The sequence below is a fragment of the Platichthys flesus genome, chromosome 21, assembly GCF_949316205.1.
Source record: "Platichthys flesus chromosome 21, fPlaFle2.1, whole genome shotgun sequence".
Taxonomy (NCBI): domain Eukaryota; kingdom Metazoa; phylum Chordata; class Actinopteri; order Pleuronectiformes; family Pleuronectidae; genus Platichthys; species Platichthys flesus.
Genome location: NC_084965.1, coordinates 12,839,351 through 12,859,352, shown reverse-complemented (window position 1 = coordinate 12,859,352; position 20,002 = coordinate 12,839,351). Strand labels below are relative to the sequence as shown.

General features: G+C 43.5%; 2 protein-coding genes across 3 annotated transcripts; one reads left to right on the top strand and one right to left on the bottom strand.

Moving 5' to 3' along the window:
- Positions 1 to 327: 327 nt before the first annotated feature.
- Positions 328 to 5,142, top strand: LOC133932439 (uncharacterized). 2 transcript variants are annotated; one of them, XM_062379107.1, is made up of 5 exons: positions 328 to 474; positions 713 to 744; positions 1,251 to 1,418; positions 2,623 to 2,714; positions 3,476 to 5,142. In XM_062379107.1, the coding sequence occupies exons 1-5, from the start codon at positions 408 to 410 to the stop codon at positions 3,744 to 3,746; spliced, it is 630 nt and encodes a 209-aa protein (XP_062235091.1). In that variant the 5' UTR covers positions 328 to 407; the 3' UTR covers positions 3,747 to 5,142. The 2 variants fall into 2 exon arrangements, with proteins under 2 accessions (XP_062235091.1, XP_062235090.1); XM_062379106.1 differs by having other exon boundaries at positions 2,620 to 2,714.
- Positions 5,143 to 7,713: 2,571 nt separating this feature from the next.
- mybl1 (v-myb avian myeloblastosis viral oncogene homolog-like 1) lies at positions 7,714 to 18,735 on the bottom strand. Its single transcript, XM_062380019.1, has 16 exons — positions 18,713 to 18,735; positions 16,376 to 16,481; positions 16,125 to 16,196; positions 15,757 to 15,849; positions 14,807 to 15,027; positions 14,518 to 14,719; positions 14,328 to 14,402; positions 13,922 to 14,032; positions 12,840 to 13,079; positions 12,362 to 12,754; positions 12,107 to 12,246; positions 11,856 to 11,970; positions 11,571 to 11,687; positions 11,291 to 11,395; positions 10,791 to 10,982; positions 7,714 to 10,585 (listed from the first exon to the last, which is right to left on the bottom strand). Exons 1-16 carry the CDS (start codon positions 18,733 to 18,735, stop codon positions 10,460 to 10,462), a joined length of 2,331 nt encoding a protein of 776 aa, XP_062236003.1. The 3' UTR covers positions 7,714 to 10,459.
- Between the last annotated feature and the right edge of the window lie 1,267 nt (positions 18,736 to 20,002).

Sequence of the window (20,002 nt, the reverse complement as noted above, 5' to 3'; positions counted from 1 at the left end):
CAAACCCATCTTGCTGGTGACCAGATGGTCAAACAACAATAGGGATGAAGATGAGGTGGTCAAGCATGAGCTCGCGGATGGAGGCCGCCTTGTATCCCACATGCGGATGATATGTTGAAAACAGATCTGTATCTGCAGATATTTCACTTAAAAACCCAAATCAGCCTCACAATCTTACACTTTTCTTCACTCAACATAGATTACATTTTTTTGTGTGTCTCTCCAGTCTTGTGCTGCGCATGCTTGTGTGTGTGTCGGTGTGTGTGCTGCACTCCTGGGAGGATGTGTTGTTGCTTCTGGCCAGCTCCAGTCAGCGCTGCAGTGGATTAGTCAGCTGCATTTGTTTAAAGGTAGTGCACGGAGAGAGGGAGCGCAGGAGCCAGTGTGCAAGTTGCAGATCCAGCGAGATGCAGTCCATCTACATGCACAGCCATGATCACTTTGAGGTGTTCACCACCGTCCTTGCTCCACAAGGTGAGTGGAATCATATCTGCAGTGAAGCGTGGCGTAGCATGACATTATTTACAGTGAGATGACGATGACACATCAATGTCGGATTAATGAATAATGATGCAAATCAGTTTTCTCTGTGTAAAGGGCATAGCTGCATGCACTTATACTGTATGTGCATGCAGCTGTGTGAAGAGGATCAGATGTGCACTTGCAGACATGGCCATTGATCAAACAAGCTTTTTTTCCTGCTGATTCACAGGGAGGTGTCGCTACAGGACAGATGCGGAGAAGGCAAGTTAACCGTTCATCTCGATACAGAAATCCACTCACTGATAGAAAGCTTCAGTCTTTGGCTGCATGTTGTTGATCGCATCCCCTTTGAATCACAGAAATAGACAACAACATGTCCTAAATCCAACAAGTGTTGCATCTGCCCCACATTGATTGACATGGGTTTGACATTGAAGTTATGTAAAGTCAATTTCCTGCACCTCCATTATGTGTCTCATTTATATAATTCCTGGTGCCGTATTTAGGCGGAACACATAATGAAGAGTACACCCCGATTTAGGGTTTCTATGTCACCGCACAGCCCGTTAATCTCCGAGTCCTGACGTGTAATCCTCCCAATTCACTTAGTGCGACCTGTCAACTGCCAAGTGCACTCGGACTTGGATAACAGCTTCTATCGCTGCAGCCAAAAGAGCAGTGCAGCAGACACCAGTTCTGAATGATTTGAAAATGCATCTTGCCATTTCTAGCAGAGTCAAGCGGTTAGTGTCCCTCTTGTCCATTAGATGGTGGTGGTGCACAGCTACAGGCCCCACTGGCCAGAGGAGCTGGAGCTGTGCCCAGGTGACGTAGTCCTGGTGCTGTCCAAGCATGAGGAGGGGATTTGGTTTGGGCGGAGGCAGGATGGCCAGCAGGGCCACTTCCCCGCCTCCTGTGTGATGGAGCTAAGCCAGGTTGGTTTCTTTTTTTTTTACTGCCTGAATGTGCTCAGCAATGCAGCAGGACCAGGATGCTGCTCAATGACTGAGGGCAGATCGTGGTTTAAATATATATATTAGAACAGTGAAAGGTTTAAGCTTCTTACTATGAGGATTAAGAGTTGATATAATAACAATATATCGGAAATAGTTTAAATAATATGCATTCATTTGTTGGAGATATTTTTGTCTCAAGCTGTTTTTCGATGTTATTTAAATTCTTAATTTAATTATACCTGCGGTTGAGAAACTCTGATTGTTGATGATTCAGCCACAAATATTTAAATAAAGAACATACATATCCCCAATGAAGTGTAAGATCCAGTGTTTCTTGGATTGGATTGGAAAAGCGCCCCAATAGAAATGTATTGCAGGTTACAGAAATACTTAGTAGAGGAGAGCTCCACTACTTTTTTATCCCTTCATGTTTATACCATATTTGATACTTGATTTTCTGAGACCTCCAAATCCTCAGCTTCATCCGTTTTTAATTATCAACGACATGTGATAACTGCCCTCTAGTGAATCAAGAGTGCACTGCAGGATGGAGGGGTTCTGTATCAGACTCGCAGCTCAGATGACTCATGTTTTAAATCATATTTTGTACACAATTTGGATATAATCATAACTTTCTAATGCCTAAATAATATAATATATGTGAAAACATACACTATATGCATATACATATAATATATATATACATATATATATATATAGAAACACTAGATCAACGGGCTTGAGATTATGTATGTTATGATCTGGCACTAAAAATTGAATTGAATTGTATTTGATTAATTAATCATACAAACTGTACAATATACAGAGCATGTGGCTTAAATTCATGTACATTAATATACAATATATAAGAATATGAAAAAATCTCCCATCCTTTTCTTTCAAATAAGTTGGTAATGTTCTGGGCATTGGCATAATTTACTGTATGACTGAACTTGATAAACTACACTTGTTGTTATAGTGGCTCAGACGATCAAGTGGTACAAATACATTTAAAGTTATTGTACCACAAATGTCTAAATAAAGAAATGATTTGAAGCAAAAATAGAGTGAAGAGTTTGAGCTGTTTAATGTGATTTCAGGTCAAAAAACATAGGATATAAAAAGCAGTGTGCAGCTTATTTGAGCTCATCAGTGAAACACACTTTATTTTCCCTCTCAGCAGAATCTTCCTCCCAGAGGCCGGCAGAGGAGCTTGTCTCTGAGAACCTCAGCGGGGGACAACGACTCGGGTCGAGGACACAGAAGATATGGACAGTAAGTGTCAGGTGTAAACTCACACAGCAGCAACAACAAATACACATGTCCCCCCTCAATAAGGTGCGTCAACACACACACATACACACACATACACAAACACACCCAGCAGCTGGTCACCACATCCCCCATCGCAGAGTCCCATCCCACTGCTCTCCGCCCAGCGCCCCTGAACAGGTGGCCCCTCTCGTCCCTCATTAGTCGACAAAGCACACTGATTACTAAACCCCCAAACACACACACACACACACACACACACACGCACACACACACACACCAGTAGTTCCCATCTCACTGCATCAAATTAAGGCCAAAGAAAAGCGGGGGAAAGGAAAGGCTTTGTAGTCATTCACCTTAAAGGAAATGAAAATATGACAGAACAATCATATTTTTTGGATAATTTTTTTCTCATGACAAATAATTAATATTTTTCTTCAGAAATTTCAAATCTTTTCATCCATAGCTAAAAGGAGCTGTTTGATTGGGTGCTGTATACTATCTCCAAGTTTGTGTGAGTGTAGCTGGTGTTTATATTTGACAGCCTGCCAATAATCTTTGCTTACACACTTAAACACACACACTCACACACACAAACACACAAACACACACACACACACACAAACACACAAACACACACACAAGTGCACACTACACAGAACCCTCTGTACAGCTCCATGCCTGTCTTGTCTACTAGCGGTGGAATTTGGGTCATGAGGAATAAACAGGGCCTTTGTGTTTGTTATTTCCTCTTTGTCCCCCAGTGGACACATCCTGCAGGCGCTCAGTCGGGGGAGCAGAGGAGGTGGTGGAGCAGCAGCAGCAGGAGGAGGGATGGTGCTGGACAAGGGCCAGGGCGAGAGCGGGGACCCCTTCCCGGTACGCAGGCCCCTGCAGATCCCGCCGCCTCAGCCTGTGGCCTCCCAGCAGCCTCAGTCACACAGATCCCCGGGCCTGCTAAAAAGGATTCTGTCCAAGTGCCGGAAAAAGAGTGAATGCCAGGGAGCCACCAATGGGGCCTTCGAGGGCGACTAGGAGGCCCTTCTCTTTGTGCCGGGCGGCTGAGGGGAGTTCACTGTGGTGGGGCTACAGCAGGGTCGTGGGGCGAGAGGAGGCACCTCTGAAATGTGGAGGACAGGTCCTGGACATCCTGATCTGAGCAAACTCTTGTTGCCATAACAGCCGTTCTCGACTTGGCTGCAAGAATCAAGACAATGCTCTTCTCTGTGACTGTACACACACACACACACACACACACACAATTACATCTGATGGACAGTGCCTGCTGAGACATCACGGACGGGGGTGTGACTAGAAGGGCAGCATGAATGTACAGCGAGCCGAGCGGCTGCTGACTTCTTCCTTATTTTTCAGCATGACAAGTTCAAACACCAGGTACATGCTCATAAAATCATATATACAAGTCAATATATATAATCACAGTCACAGCAGTTATCTATCTAATCTAGAAATTCCACAAATCTCTGTCTGTATGTGGAACGCATATCTTGACATCCGTTTATCTCATACTTGGCTTGTGTATTCTCAAAGGCCTAAGGAAGTGCATTGTATAATTTGGTTTGGATTTGTGTAATATTGAATGATATTTGTCTGACATTCAATACTACTAAAGAAAATCTTAGTAAAAGAACGAGCAGCGCTTGTTCATGACAATGACAAGGACAACTGATTCTCCAGATCGGGGTTCTGCTTAGTCCAGCTTCACTGAACTTTCAATAAACAGGTGAACAGGTCTTTGTGCAGCAGCGGTGGCTTCAGGGCTCTGCAGACTGAGACCTGCAGAGTGAGTCCTGCAAACTGAGTCGTGCAGACTGAGTCCTGCAGACCAAGTCCTGCACACTGAGACCTGCACAGTACACTGAGTCGTGCAGACTGAGTCGTGCAGACTGAGTCCTGCACAGTACACTGAGTCCAGAAGAGTGAGTCTTGCAAACTTGGCCCTGCAGACTAAGTCCTGCAGACTGAGTCCTGCAGACTGAGACCTGCACACTGAGTCCTGAAGAGTGAGTCCTGCAAACTTGGTCCTGCAGACTAAGTCCTGCAGACTGAGTCCTGCAGACCTAGTCCTGCACACTGAGTCGTGCAGACTGAGACCTGCACACTGAGTCCTGCAGAGTGTTTTTAACTTGCTCAGTTCCTTCAGGTCACTTTTACAGATTCAGAAAGAAAAGCTGCAACCTGCACCACCACAGGTCAAACGGGCAGCCAGGTTTCGAACGGGCACTGCAGTATTAGGGGGATGAAGTGAAGTAAGATAACACCTTAATCTCAATCAGTGATGTCATAAGGGATGCAATCTTCTGTTTCTCCATTTCAGTTTTTTCCCTTCATCTCCTCATGTGAATCTGTATATGTATGTGTAAAATGCTGCTTCACATTATAATTACAGTTATTAAACCAGCGAACCCGTTCCCTGGCTCACATCTTTTCATTCCAGTGGAAAATGCCTCAGTATATTACCTCATACCTCAACTCCTGCTCATTTTCCTTTCTGAACACTCGGGGCCTCCCTCCTATTTAGCAGAGAGCGAGCTCTCTGAAGCGAGAGGAAGTGGAATTGAGGCCCGCTGAAAGCCTCGCTGACGGATTGTGCGGGTTGCCCAAGCAACACCAAGGCAGCTTCGTCGTCTTCTTCTTCTTCGTCGGTGCCTCCCAGCATGCCCCCACCCGCATCGTACTGTCTCTATAGGGTAGGCTGTAGATTACATCCCCAACCACAGAGCCTAATCCTCACCTTGGCCTTGACCTCTGCAGGGAAACACACTCCTCCTTCCTCCTCCTCCTCCTTCCTCCTCCCCCACTGTTTGATATAATCCTTTGTAAGAAAGGCTGTAGGAGGCAGTCACTCTGGGGCCAGTGTTTGGAGGCAGGGAAGGGTGTAAATGTTACCAACACACAAAAAGACAGCTCCACTGGTCCCTGGAGCAAACTGAGATTCATGAGGCGAAGAATAGAGAGAAAGTCAGCGTTGCATCTTATCTCAGGACGACACAATCTGAGAACACCTCGCACAAACCAGACGAACAAGTTTTTCCTCAATGAAATCGAATGCACGAGATGTGCACCAATCAGAGGTGAACGAAAAGAGAACGGATCTGTTATCTGATAGCTGCCGGCTGCTCTTTTCACTTGGGGATTAGAACTCGCTTATCTGCGCCTGGCAGCGATTTATTCAAATTCAGATTAGACCTCATACTTTTGCTCTGAAACACGGCGAGACCTCAGTCAGACGGGAGCCTGACTTCACCTCACACCGCGCTCGCACACCCAAGTGGAAACAGTGACCTATATAGGGGCGGAGAGGCCAGGGTCCAATATACACACACACACACACACACACACACACACAATCCCAGGTCTGTGGAACTCTCCCGCCTAAAAGTGTCCTATCCCTGCTGTTCAGTTCGGTGCCGGGTTGTCTTCTGGGGGACTTGGGGGGAAGGAGCGGGGGAGGAGGGGTAACAGGGTGCCTGCCAGATGACTGTTCTGTCAGCCTTATAATGGACTGCCATCTGCTGTCTAGCGCACACAAAGGCAAACAGTGTGTGTGTGCGTGTGTGTGTTAGAGAGAGAGTTTGTGCGTTTGCTTATGTGTAAGTGCTCAGAGGAAAGGCAGGGGAGATGGATTTTGGTTCTGCAGATTGTTTCACGTCCTCGGTGGACGAGGTAAACACAAACACAAACAAACATGAAGTCCATTAACACAATGACAGGACACATATGAGGACAGGATGTCAAGCTTTTGCATTATATTGAAATTAAAAAGATGGAATATGTTGTACTTTAAATGATTCCCACAGTAACAGATTTGGAAATCCAGGTCTATGCACAACAGGTACCTGTCTACACGTCGACAAGTCACTCGAACGTGATGATTGATGTCCTTAAATCCATCCACGAAGCATAAGGTGGAAAGGCGGCTGCCAATAACCAATTAAGAGGCAAAAGGTCCCTGACATCTTTCAGCTTAGTGCGGGTCACCCAAGAACAAAAGACCCTCTTGTAAAAGAATGAGAGGGAAGGGAGGGCCGATTGATTAAGTGGACACGGCGTGCATGCGGCGGCCGTGTGTTCATGTGCACATTGTTTGTGTGCGTGTGCACTGCTGCTCCTTCTGCGTAGGGCAAGTCTTCACGTTCTCTGCCTCCCTCCATTTGGGGGGCAATTGAGCGAATGGGCCCGTAAAAAAACCAACAGCCCAGAGGACAAAAGGAGCCCAGGGGCATCAAGTCATGGGTGAGTGGGCCCCTTTAGGGCCAGCAGCTGACCCTGTGGAGAGGCCTCTTGTTCTGATGGAGGGGGCTCGTGTCCCCGGACCCCAGGCCAAGTTGACAGCATCCCAACATATACATGCACGCATGACAGGGGGAGTGGGCTCAAACCACTCTATCAGATGTCAGACGCAGGCTTCACCAGTTCACCTGCCTGAGTCGGATCCACCTGGAGAAGAGTGACCGAACACAATAAAAAGTACTGGATTTCCTTTTCCTGAGAAATTACATTTTGGCAAGAAGTCAAGATGGTTGTTATTCCTGCTGCGAGCATGTCAGGAAAATAATGAGCTGGCAGAATACTTTGTTACATGGGAAACACCATGTAACATAACCTAATTATTATCTTCGCCAAGGAGGCTATGTTGTGATCTGTTAGTTAGCAGGATTATGTAAAAAGACTGTTGAACAGATTATCATCAAGGATACGGTATGGGTCTGGAAAGAAACCAGTACATGTTTGTGCAGATCCACGTCAGGAGGCAGATTTAGGAATCGTTTATCTCATTTCTTTAGCATTGCGAGATTTGTGGATGTTTGTGGATGTTTTTATTAACTTAATTTGGATTAATTCAAATGTAGGCATGCTTAGGCGGCTAATTAATTGAGTTAGTGCAATTTGAAGAAAGTTAGTGCTAGGCTTCGGTGGAGGTGTATACTGTCTGGACACATGGAGGAAAGGAAATTCAAAATATCACAGAAGTCATGCAATGAATGCATTTATTTTATTTTTTTCAAAGTAAGTACACGGTTACAAAGACAGTTGGCAGGATTTCTATGGTGACTTGGTCATGATTTCTACTGAAAATGCTACAAAACATAGTTGTGAGTCTGTGATTCTGTATATAAAAGCAGAGTCCTGCATCTTGTGTATCGCTCATGCATATCTACAGTAGTGTGAGACAGATGCTACCATCCTGACTATGTACTTCCCTCAAAACCTATGATGTTACGTGGCCAAGTTTTGTTAACGTACAAACGTGTTACCTTGAACTTAACAATATGGAATGCACAAAAACAAGTCAAAGCAACAGAACAGATATATACAGATTAGACACACACAATTTTTTTTAACACAAATGTCATATGTGGATGTTACTTTACTTTCTGTTTTAGAGTTGTGTACCATTTACTCCAGATCTTTTCCACTTGATCTCCCTGACAAGATTCCCTTCTTATTCTCACTCTAGCGCTTAACGCAGGATAATCCAGATTATATCTAATACTGGTTCCATCAATGCAGACAATACAAAGACCATTTATAGCTGTCGTGTTACTTAACCAGATTAAAAAAAAGTTCCCTCATGGAACGTGGAAGCACAGTGTTTCCTCAAAAGGAAATTATCATTAATAGATTTATATACATATAATATAAAGGGCGTTTCAGCAGAATACAAGGTTGTTGACATGCTTGCTTTAGAAGTGATCAATTCAGATTTTGTTGAAACAGGATGTTCGGTGTTAGCTGTGACTTTTTGTCTAAACGTGTTTCATGGAAGGATTATACGTAGTGTATTTACACATTTCTGCAGCAGAACAGGAGAAAGGAATATGTTTAAATCAAGCAGCTTGAGCTTAATGTCAGCATAACAAACTCAGGAGACATCCCTCTAACACACTCACGCATACTCAAACACACCAATAAAAAGGACAAGAGCTACATCATCAGGATGAACAAACAAGCATTTCAAATTAAATGAGTAAAAAGTGCAATTTGTCTATGATTAGAGGTCAGAGGTGGAGTCCTGCTACCTTATAGCAAAGAGCATGTTTGAGTAACTTCAAGGAATATGACCTCTCTATATGTTACAAGAGTCAACTAGACACGGATTATTATTATTTGCTAGATCTTGCTTATCCAGGAAAATAAAAGAAATTCAACTTAAATTAGTGGCAGTGCACGTTTGTCTAACTTGGAGTAATAGAACCGAACGGTAGCCCAATCCTGATTATTTTTTTAAAAGACAATAAAATTCTTCAATAATTTCTCTTAAATGATTTGTTTTAAAGAAATAAATAAATTAGTAAACATTAAATAAATAAAAACTACAGCCTCCACATAGAAAGTAGATCCTTCTCCACCCAATGCCTGTAGCACACTAAAGATATGAAAACTAGTCAGTGACCAAAGGTTATTATTCTTCAGAAAAGCTTTTAGAGCATGTGAGGGTTTTATTTTTTCTTCTATTTTTGAGGCTGTTTTGTCAGCAAAGTTAAACTTCTTTTTTTTTAAACTCATGGTATCCGATTTATATTAATATCTAAGCAGATAATAAATAAAACAAACAGAAATAAACATAAAAGGTACCCTTCCCTTCTTGAGGTTCTTACACATGTACATTGCAATGAAATACATTCAACCGACACTATGGCCTTGGAAAGGAAATGTGTTGTTTAAAGAAAAAAGAGGAAGAAGATACCATCACAAGTGCTATCCAGTTAGCCCTTAAAAACACTGCTCCTTTCTCAGCAGCAAAATCGACTCAGTAGTGCAATACTGACAGCTTTTCTATTTCCATCCCCACCAACTTCACATCACCGTGATTCAGCAACAACACTGCTGTCCCTTCGAATGCCATGTGTCTTCACACCCGTCCACTTTGTCTGTTTGTATGCAAGATTATGCGAAAACTATTAAACTAATTACCACAAAACTTGGCAGAGGGATGCGGTAAAAGTCAGTAAAGAACGCATACAATTTTGGTGAGATTTGGGCGTTTTCAACATTTTCCATGATTAGTCAGAGGGTTTGATATTTATGAGTGTGTGCCATTTGGTGAAGAACCAAATAAAAATCTGGATCTAATGAAATTAAATGTGGTTTCATAAGGGACACGGTTGATGCGCTCTACTGATCGCCATTCTAGTTTAAAATGCTTGCGATGCTTAATATTATATTCTGTACTGTAAGTGTCTATGCTCAAAACCCCCGGTGGGATTTTAAAGATACATGGGTGTCAATGAAAAGCTACAGATGTTGCATGTATCTTAGCGAAACAAGTTGATACACAATGAGTAGCAACACGTCATAAAATGTCTTGCTGGTTATTTAAACAATATATTAACAATATAAAACTCAGAAGCAGCCACTGCTAGTAATAAACACTATTTCTACAGCCTATTGTATGTGCAGGTTGTTTCAACGTTTCTAACTAGTGCAGGACAAAATCTAGTCTTTTTTCATATCTGTACAAAACTGCTCATGTAGCCAGGTTGTGTTTTCAAAAGAGAGCACAAGTCCAAGCTGTAAACAACATACTACTCGGTCAGTGACGTAGAAATGTGTGTTAGTAGGCAGCCATGCCTTTGTGTGGACGTCGTTGGCAGTGCATTTCTGTATCAAAATAAAAAACAAAAATCATTTGTCTTCACTGGATTGTCTCTTACAGGGTTCAGTGGAGGTTTTCGATGCTGGGATGGGTGTGGTAGTGTTGCCCGCGCAGTGAGGTGACAGCTTTAAAGAACAAGGGCCCTTGAGGTAGAGCCAGAAGACGGGTAAGGGTTCAGGTACTGACGGGCCTGTTCCGTCATAATCAGCTGGTCCTCTGTCTTCCCATAAACCACTGCTTCCCACTCACTCACCTGCGGAGAAAATAACCAGGAGTTACACGAGTGGCTCACTATCCAAAAACGATACTTGATAGAATGACACCTTTTTTTAACAGTTCACATCATTTTGTCTGTAACATATCAAATTCGCTATCTCTGCCACCACTGCTTTACTGTTAATGACCTGTAAATGTGTTGCTTTTGTGCACAGCTTGCAAGCAACCGACTCGGGTATTACCTGAGCAGTTGTGTGTTTTGGTGTTTTGTGGGAGGCGTTGAGCTTCTTCACCCGCAGGCTCGTAAAGCGATGGGGATGCACAGGAACGAGTGATGGCTCCTCTCGTGCAGAAGTCAAAGGGCGACTGCACTCCTCTTGCTCAGAGTTCGAGGCGACCAGCGAGGAGCTCGTCAGAAGACTTTCCTCCGGCTTCTGCAATATGACATTCCATCAATGGTGATTCTTATAACAAAGAAGTAGATTAACAAAAGGATTGATGACCGTGAATTAAAAATACAAATGTGTTGTATTTAGAAATTCCTAGGTCTGACTGCAGAGGTTGCAGAGAATCCACCACCTCGAAATGTTCCAGGATTAAAGAAGTGAAAGGGTGGCTCCTGGCCGACGACCGTACAGGCAGCCAATGGCACCATTGGAGGCCCAGCACCCTAGCAAAGGTTTTCACATTTGTTTTCTCATCTAGCTACAGGATCCATACCACTGTTCTTGAAGTGACTTACTTCTGTGTTGTTGCGCTGCTCCTGGAAGAGTTGGGTGTTGAGGCAGTCTTTACCCCAAGGGTCCAGCACAAGGGACTTACGCACTTTTCTAGCTGGGCCATCAATCTAAAAATAAAAGGAGCAAGATACAAGCAATGAATATTATTCCATCAGGGAAGGACTAGTTTGTATTTTAGAGCTACGATTAACTTGGGAAATATTCAAATATGTGTATCTGCAATTGTTGTTAAAAGCAGAATTGTCATAAAGTACTGAGAGACAATGTGCATCCTACACATACATTATGTTTCCATGCTCTGTAGTCTGGCTGGTGGTCTGCTCTGTTAAAGATGTCTGCTCCGGTCTCTTGCTTCAGAACTTCTCGAATGTCCTCTTCTAGAAATGCTAAAGGCTGGGGCTGAAAAACACAGACAGACACATAAATATAATCATGAACTGGAAGTGTACTGTATGGAATTGTTTTATGTATATATATAAATACATTGTATATACATTGTATATATATATATATATATATATATATATATATATATAAGGAAGTTATTATAAATACAGGACGCCTTACCTCCATCTTTAGGGGCCCATGCATTTTCTCTTGAGCAGCCAAAGCATTTTTGAAAGGAGTCGGTGTCCGTGGGGTTGGAATCATTATGGTTTTACAGAACTTGGGTGTCCGCGACCTAGAGAGTTGACAGAGAATATTCCACATTAGTTACTCTCTTTACAATCGGACAAAATCAAGATTAAAATAGGATTGTAGAAAATGTCCCAGTAAGCAGAGCAAGCCTCTGGATTTGAAGTTTTGCTGTTATTTACCCATCATTCTCCTTCTGGTGCTTCGGTGTGGTTTCTTTGTGGAGCGGCGTGTACAGGAGACACCTTTGGCCGCACACAGGAGTTGAGGTGAGGGCAGGGTTATCCAGACTCAGATGTTCCGCCCCTGATATGTTGCAGAACTGGGAACAACCACACAAGGCGGGTCAGTCACATGACCGATACAACCACAAACACAAAGCAGTCAGCTGAGGTGGGGATTTTTGTGTGTGTGAAAAAAGAAGATATTTCATTTACTCGTGAAGGGGTGAATGGCTGTGACTTTGTTGGCGTTTTCTTTGGAGAATTTGAATTATTTTCCAAGAAAGACAAGGAGGTCCTGTCGCCTAAAGGAGATGGTTCTCCCCTCTCTCTCCTCCTCCTCCGGCCTGTGGATGCTTGGGTAGGTTTGGACGAGTTGATGGGAGTCAGAGAAGTGACACTCCCAAGACCAAAGGAAGCACAGTTCTTGTCTCGGCCTGATACGGCAGTGGGAGTGTTGAGAGTGTAATCCATTGAATTATCCATGGTCCTCTCTTGCAGGAGGGTTGTGTAGCCTGCCAGATTGTGCCTGGGCGGTGTCGCTGTGTCTGAAAGGTCAAAACTGGCCACGTCGCCCCACGCACCTGGGTCCTGCAGAGCAAAACACATCTACAATAGATTTTAATATATTCAAGAGTATTTTCAACACATTCATATTGCGATAAATTTGTGCTGTGCTCCTCCTGTTACTTACGGAGTCAATGAGCTCCATGGTTTCTGCAAACTCCGGTATGGTCTGCAGGGTGGAGAGCACGGTGCTGGCCTCCAATGCCAGGAATTTACTAGGAGAGATTGGAAGCTGTGCTGTAGGAGCCTGGGGAATGTCAGTGTCCCTCCAGGGTTTTCTCTCTGCCTGCTCCTCCAAGCTGCTGCCACTTGTGGTCAACGTGTCGTCGGACAAACTGTCTGACCAAATGGAGTACTGCTCCAAGCTCTGAGGGAGGAAGGAGGAAGAGAACACAGGTGTTGGATCTTTGGCTGCACCGGAAGTTTGGTGGATTATTTGTTGTGGGAAAACTAATATGATTTCATTGTGAAATGATCTAGATGGAAAGAAGGTATGGAAAACACAAACAAATCTTGACCACTAAATCTCACAACATGAAATCACAGACTGTGAAGAATGAGATAGTGAATGACATGTCAGAGGGGACAGAACAGGAACAGAACAGGAACAGAACAGGAACAGGGGGGACAGAGTGTTTGGGCCAAATCCAAACTGCTGGCTGTGTGTGGGCATGGGGACTGGGGGAGATGAGGGAGCGGGTTGGTGGAGGGAACAATGGTAATAAGGGGTGAAGGTGGCGTCCAAGCACAGCGTCAGGCCAGTCTGAATGAGTAGCAAGATGGGGAAGGTAGTTACTATAGCAACACTACAGCACATCAGGCACGCATATGTGCGCCATTCCTGTTTTCACAACTACACACTGCAAAAAGTCCATCACAGAGTAAATTAAAGCGAGTCTTAAAATCGTTTTGACCATAAAGCAAGGCAAAGTCAATTGTACAGATGAGAACTTTGAATTTTCAAGAATCGAGTGTTACTGTCACTTCTTTTCTTTTTAAATCAATTCTGATAAATGCTTCAAAAATAACATAACAAAGTTTTCGATCCAGCTGTTATTTTTTTTCTTTATCTCATCTTAATTGAATTTTAAGACTCAGTTAATAGGGATATTTCGTGTTAATGGCCCTTTTTACAGTGTATGTAAGCTACAGACACAGGCGGGCTATGCTGACTATGTACGCTAACACACATTGGGAGTGTGTTCTTACACATGGACCTCTGCACTGCACTTGTCGCTGGACTTCACTCTCTGCTGACATAAGCAGCAGCTCAAGCTCCTTAATTCTTTGATCTCTGTCGGGATCGTCCAGGCACGATGGCTGGAATAAACAAACGTCAGAGAGGGGAGGTCAAGAGGACAGGAGGAAAGGAAGGTGTTAAGAAAAGCAGACAAAAAAAACAACAGATTTACACATAAAATATTCTAAGGGAGGGTTTGAGATCAGCCCCATGTTTGTCTGTTATTGAATGTTAGATGAAAATAACGGGACATTCAAGTATTTGACTTGGAGTCCAGAGTTAGCAATCACAAAGATATCTAGAGACAGTGCAGGAAAAAAAAGAATGTGACAAATTCTCCCCACCAGCATGCAGAGGAAACACTGAAACACTCACCTGAATGAAGCCTGAATTTTCAGGAAGACTATCCATCATGTGTCCACTGTGAGGATCACAGGTATAACCCCCCATCTTAAAACACAGAGAATCACACAACCACACAAGTAAAACACAAGTAAAAACCCACTGAAGACAAACACAAATGATTCAAACACCATACAGTATGAAGAGGAAAGTGAGAGTGGACCTGGTTGGGTCCTGGTATCGACAGGGGACTGTGATCACAGCTCTGAGGCTCTGCTGGAGTTGGGGGACACAGCCTGTGGTGACGTCTCTTCCCTCCACTGTGAGAGGAGGACAGAGTCTTGCTGGCATCTTGCAGGTAGCCCTCGTGCTCCACCTTCCTCCTCATAGTGGAGTTCCAGTGGTTCTTAATGGAGTTGTCTGTCCTGTTTGGGATAAGATCTTGCTTTTTTAGCAAATCACCTCCCCCGTTATAGAGATACAGTAAGCAATGAACGAGCAGCGTATATTACCGTCCAGGAAGAAGCTTGGAGATCTCTGCCCAGCGGTTGCCAAGACGTTTATGGGCTTCATAAATGATTCGATCCTCTTCCTGAGTCCATGAAGACTTCTTCACCTCTGGGTTGAGGTGATTGTGCCACCGTTCACGACACTGCTTTCCAATCCTCCCCTGGAGGTGCTTTGCGATCACTGACCAACGCTTGGGGCCATATTTGTGTACCAGGTCAACAACCTATAAATACATAATTGAATCAGAAATATTTGATAGACAAGTTTGATCAGTAAATCTGAAAAATATAATCCATAGACTATTCTATTCTGTAAATTCATCTTTTACTATATGAAGGATGGAGTCAAATTTTACTTGGATTCATTCAACAAGCTCTGAGAAAAAAAGGAAAATCTGATCTTTCTACTTTTCTAAAAGCCAACAACAGCTCCAGCGTTCAGAAAGCTTTGACTGCAGCAGCAGAGCTTGTTTGGCTGTTTCTTTTGCAGCTGATGTCACTGTTGGCAGCTCCAGCCATTACTGATAGCTCTGTGTTTCTGTTATGATGCCAAGATTTCAGAGGAGCATTCCCGACATTCTTAGAGAATAGTGATCCATTTAAGGAATGCATTGCTCATCTTAGTGCCGGGAAAGACATGAGAGTTTCCCACTGTACAAAGAAGGGCTCGGCTCCTCACAAGTGACATGGAAAGTGGAAATGTGTTTTATTAGGGATGACATTGTCATGGATTTACTTTTCAAAAAAGAAAAAAGAAAAGTATGTTTTGGCGGGACGAACATTTGTTCATGTGCACAGCCTGTATTGTTCTAAAGGTTGAAGTGACATCGCATATTGTGGGACTAGTTCTTTCAGTCCTGACACTCCCCACATCTTCCTTCTGTCTCACCTATCATTTACATTTGTAGTCATCCCTCTTTCTGTCAACAGCAGGAACTCCCAGCTCCTCTTACCTTTTGATCCTCCTCTTTTGTCCAGGGTCCTTTCACCAGCTCTGGGTTGAGCACCTTCTGCCAGCGGTGCTGACACTGGCCATCTGTCCTCCCCTGTGACAGAGACACACAAAACACAACACCTCATTACACCACGCCACTACTTCAGTTATATTTACTCCTGACAGCTGGAGATAAATCTGTCAGTGACTGCACTCATGACTTAACTCCACTGTGAAAAACATCCTATTAAGGGAATATATAAAAATTACTATTAGTAAATGGTTTTGGTTGTTATTAACTGTTAGAATGGGGAAGGACCGACAGGTATTGCATAAACCAATGAGATACTACTCTTTCACAATGCAGACATATCATACTTTACTTACTTGAAAAAAGTTGGCTATTAATTTCCAGGACTCCGCTCCATGCTGCTCGACCAGTTTTTTCAGCTTTTCATCCTTGAAAGGAAGGATGAAAATACATTGTATTATTATGTAATAACAAACAAGCTGTGATTATTAAGGTTCCCATGTAATGTACAGCACAAAACACATTTAAATTTTTATAAGAAAAATTATCAATCTCATGCTATCTCCATTTCACATATCAAAATAACAAAACTCCCTGATAAACTTACCTCATCTCGGGACCACTTCACTTTGCACAGTGTCTTTTTATCTTTGCTCTTCTCTTTGCTCTCGGTGTCTGTGGAGATCACCTCTTCATCCTCATCATTGCTAAAACTACACAGGAGAAAGAGCAGATTTCATTTAGAGCCAGCATTTCTTTATAAAGGTCAATAACTCCAGGAAGGAATATCGATATGAATATTGAAACAAATAAAAATTGCATGAAACCATAGTGGTATGGAAATGTTGCCAGATTAGACAATAAAATCAATGCTTGTGCAAATGCACACATGAACAAAGTATGTATAAAGCTACATAAAGTATATGTTGTCACTGAACATGCTCTCGGAGTATAGAAAAGTGTCTCAGTGTCTTTTCTAATCATTTTGTCATTTTGAATTGGTTGGCCTGTTATTTCCTATAATGCAATGGCAATCAGCCTTTCTAGGGACTAGTGACTCGAGCAACATATTAATAGTAAAATGATAACAGTGTATTAGTACAATTCTGCTTCGCTGCAACCCTTTCAGAGTAAGAGAAAAAGAGTTTGTATTCGTGTATAACTAAATGAACACAAAATTCCTCTCTCCTGACATAAGAAGTTGGCAGGTAACACTGGACGTCTGTGTTCCCATTAAAGCTGCTGCTGGGCAACACTTTCTTTGTGGTAGTGGAGCAGACTTTAATAAATAGAGTAGAAATTAAGTTTGCTGTTGCCAAGAGCTGTTACCATACAGAAAACCTCAGAAATCATACATACACGCACACACACACACACACATACAAACAAGTGGAAAACATTGCTCTCCTGAGGTTTTACTTCAGCCCTGTAGGGAAGCCCGAACATGGCAATTGAGATTTGATGTGGCCTGATTCCCCCACTACAGCAAAGAGAAGCGGGGAAATTAGTCTGGACTGTGCTCTGAACAGGAAGGAGGGACGAAGAGGGGCTGAGCGAAAGGGGCGATCAACAGGCTCTTTCACCTCCAGAGGTGTGCGAGTGTGCGTCATTTAGATGGGGGAGGGGTGTGGTCAGGGGAATGGCAGAGCTCTAACGGTCCAGTCGTTCAAAAAGTTTCAAAAAACAGACAGACTTATATAACATCTCCAGATTTGATTTAAAACGTTATTTACCCACCTAACTTTGATATAGCCAGATAATAAAAAATGTAAGTGTTTTCAAAAGCGGTGAAAGAGAAAGAAAGAGGCCACCCATCCATTTTCATCGTATGTACAGATGTGTACACAAGGAGAGGTATGTGTTGGGGATGTAACATAAACAAGCTGGATGATGATCATCATATAAAGGCTTCAAACAACAGTTATTCACATTTATGATTGACATTTTTTTTTTGATAAATTGTTCTCCCTCATTCCTAATGTCAGACAATATTAAAGGAGGTTCACCATAATTTCGTTCAACCTACGTTTAACTCTCACAAAGTCTGTTTGGCTCCAAAACTTCTTCAATTCATGACAATAAACGTCAGGGGAACAAGTAAATGTTACATATGGAAGAATTATCAAAATAGTTTCCCCTTAATATGGTGATCTCCTGATCATTAAATTAACTGTAATTTATCACAGATTAAATGCTTTTTATATCCATAATTATTACAATTGACAACACTTGATGCAGTATTGTGCACAATCAATATTCTCTCTGTCTTGGTCAGTATAATTCAACAGCCCAATATAAGACATCCAATCTAATCACAAAACAAAGAAGGCTGTGAGACCTCTAAGCAGCCTACTTCTTTTCTCATACGGCTTTATTTACCTTGTGGCAGAAACCACGTTTTACTAGAGAGCAAAATGTTGAAAATGTGAAATGCAAAAACACACATTTTACACCACCTCTTTATCTGTGTTTTTCTCCAGATCTGGACAAGACAGCATCTGAGCCTTATTATCTACAACCTGTCACCTTCAAGTGATGTGTTTTCAAAGATGCTGTTGCTGCACAACTGCTGCTTGACAATGGGCTGCGCGCCTCCCATGCATAATAAACACATCATTCTATTAACCTGTAGTATGTGTGGAACAACAGTAAAGAGACAACAACCATGAAAACCCACGATTTGAACACTTCGCAGATTTTTAAGCCATAACTTCAATATTTTACACTACCCATGCTTATTTCCAGGCTGCTAGAGACTGCACGCTGTTAATCATCCATTACGTAGTAGAGCTGTACAGGTGCACGTGCAGAACACGTTCACTGTCAGACTAAATCGCAAACGTTTTGAATACCCTATCTTCACTGACACCGTTATTTGCATTGAGGCTGTGACAAACAGATGGCCACCGCACCGGACGACGAACCCCCAGCAGAAGACACCCACCTGCGTGTCTTCACGTTGTCCATGGCCGCCTGCGGGAGGACTGGACCTTCTCAGAGACGAACCTGGGTGCGGCAGCTCTCACATTAACAAGCGTGTATCCGCACGATTCGCTGTCAGGCATCGCTGGTTTCCTCCTGGGACGCGGTGGTATCCAGCTAGCGTTACTCGGCTAGCTAGCGGGCTAAGTCACTGCTGTACCCGGTCCATAACGCTACGCTCTCTGGGTAAACGCCCGGCTCTTCGTCGGTAACATGTTTTCCATAGGGAAGCGTCGCTGTGTGTTTCCTGCCTCTTGTTTCTTATGGTGAACTCAAGGCGCATATGGAGCTGATACGGTGGAACGTGGCCGCTGCTGCCTCTGCTCTCCTCGGACTGATCCTCTGTCACTTCTCTCCTCCGCTCGCCTCACGGTGTTTGTCCATCCCGCCGATTCTCGCGCCCAGCCCTCTGCGCAGGCGGCCTCGCCTCCGATTGGTCAGAAACGGGGGCTGTGAATAGAGGAGTCAACACTCGAAAGTGATTGGTCAGAAATGAGGCGGGTGCTCACGTGTGATTGGGCAGAGACTGGAGGAGGTTCGGTGTCATTGGTTGAACCTCTGAGGAGGCGGGCGGTAGGCTGGAGGACTCTGCTGTCACCTTCTGCATGGAATGGAGCTTTTCATTGCGAGGGGGTGCAGGGGGCCCCCAGGGGCCCTTGAGGGGGGCCCAGGGGTTCCCAGCCCCCTGGTTTCACTCATTTTAGGTGACATAAATGCACTTTTATTTTTGTTTTATGTCAAATGACACAAATCCAGGTGCGGCTCCTGGTACAGACGACATAGGCGGTTGCCTAGAGCTCAAAATGCCGAGAGGGCGGCATAACAGACTGATTTATTATGACGTGACACGTAAAACCACACATTAACGTCACGCCATCATCCTGCGCAGAAGCCGAGTAAATTGCCGACATGTAAATGGGGAAGAGTGGGAATCGAAACCGGGACCGTCGCGTTAAAGACAGAGCGCTCTACCGACTAGGCCAAACTGCCTGCTAATTTCCACGAGGAACTAAGCAGATCAGGAAGATGGACAAATTATTGTGCGTGTCTGTGTCATTCTATGCTGCTTTTGGGACACAATTCAGAGAAAATATTTTCTACAAGAAGGTGGCTCTACTGAGCCTAGAATATAGCATTTATACCAAAGGCTGCAGATCTGTATTGGAGTGCAAATTATGAAAACAGCTTCATCAATTTGATGAAACGTGCGCTGCAAAAAGTCACAAATCGCTGAAGTAGTTTTCTGAATTTG

What these genes read in the sequence shown, in the direction of transcription:
- LOC133932439 (XM_062379106.1), top strand. Translation starts at nt 408, where the DNA reads ATGCAGTCCATCTACATGCACAGCCATGATCACTTTGAGGTGTTCACC. An exon ending in CACCGTCCTTGCTCCACAAG is followed by an intron (nt 475 to 712) that starts GTGAGTGGAATC and finishes GCTGATTCACAG; the next exon opens with GGAGGTGTCGCTACAGGACA. An exon ending in GGACACAGAAGATATGGACA is followed by an intron (nt 2,715 to 3,475) that starts GTAAGTGTCAGG and finishes TTTGTCCCCCAG; the next exon opens with TGGACACATCCTGCAGGCGC.
- mybl1 (XM_062380019.1), bottom strand. Translation starts at nt 18,735, where the DNA reads ATGGACAACGTGAAGACACGCAG. An exon ending in CCATGGAGCTCATTGACTCC is followed by an intron (nt 12,755 to 12,839) that starts GTAAGTAACAGG and finishes AATCTATTGTAG; the next exon opens with ATGTGTTTTGCTCTGCAGGA. An exon ending in AGCCATTCACCCCTTCACGA is followed by an intron (nt 12,247 to 12,361) that starts GTAAATGAAATA and finishes GGTTGTTCCCAG; the next exon opens with TTCTGCAACATATCAGGGGC.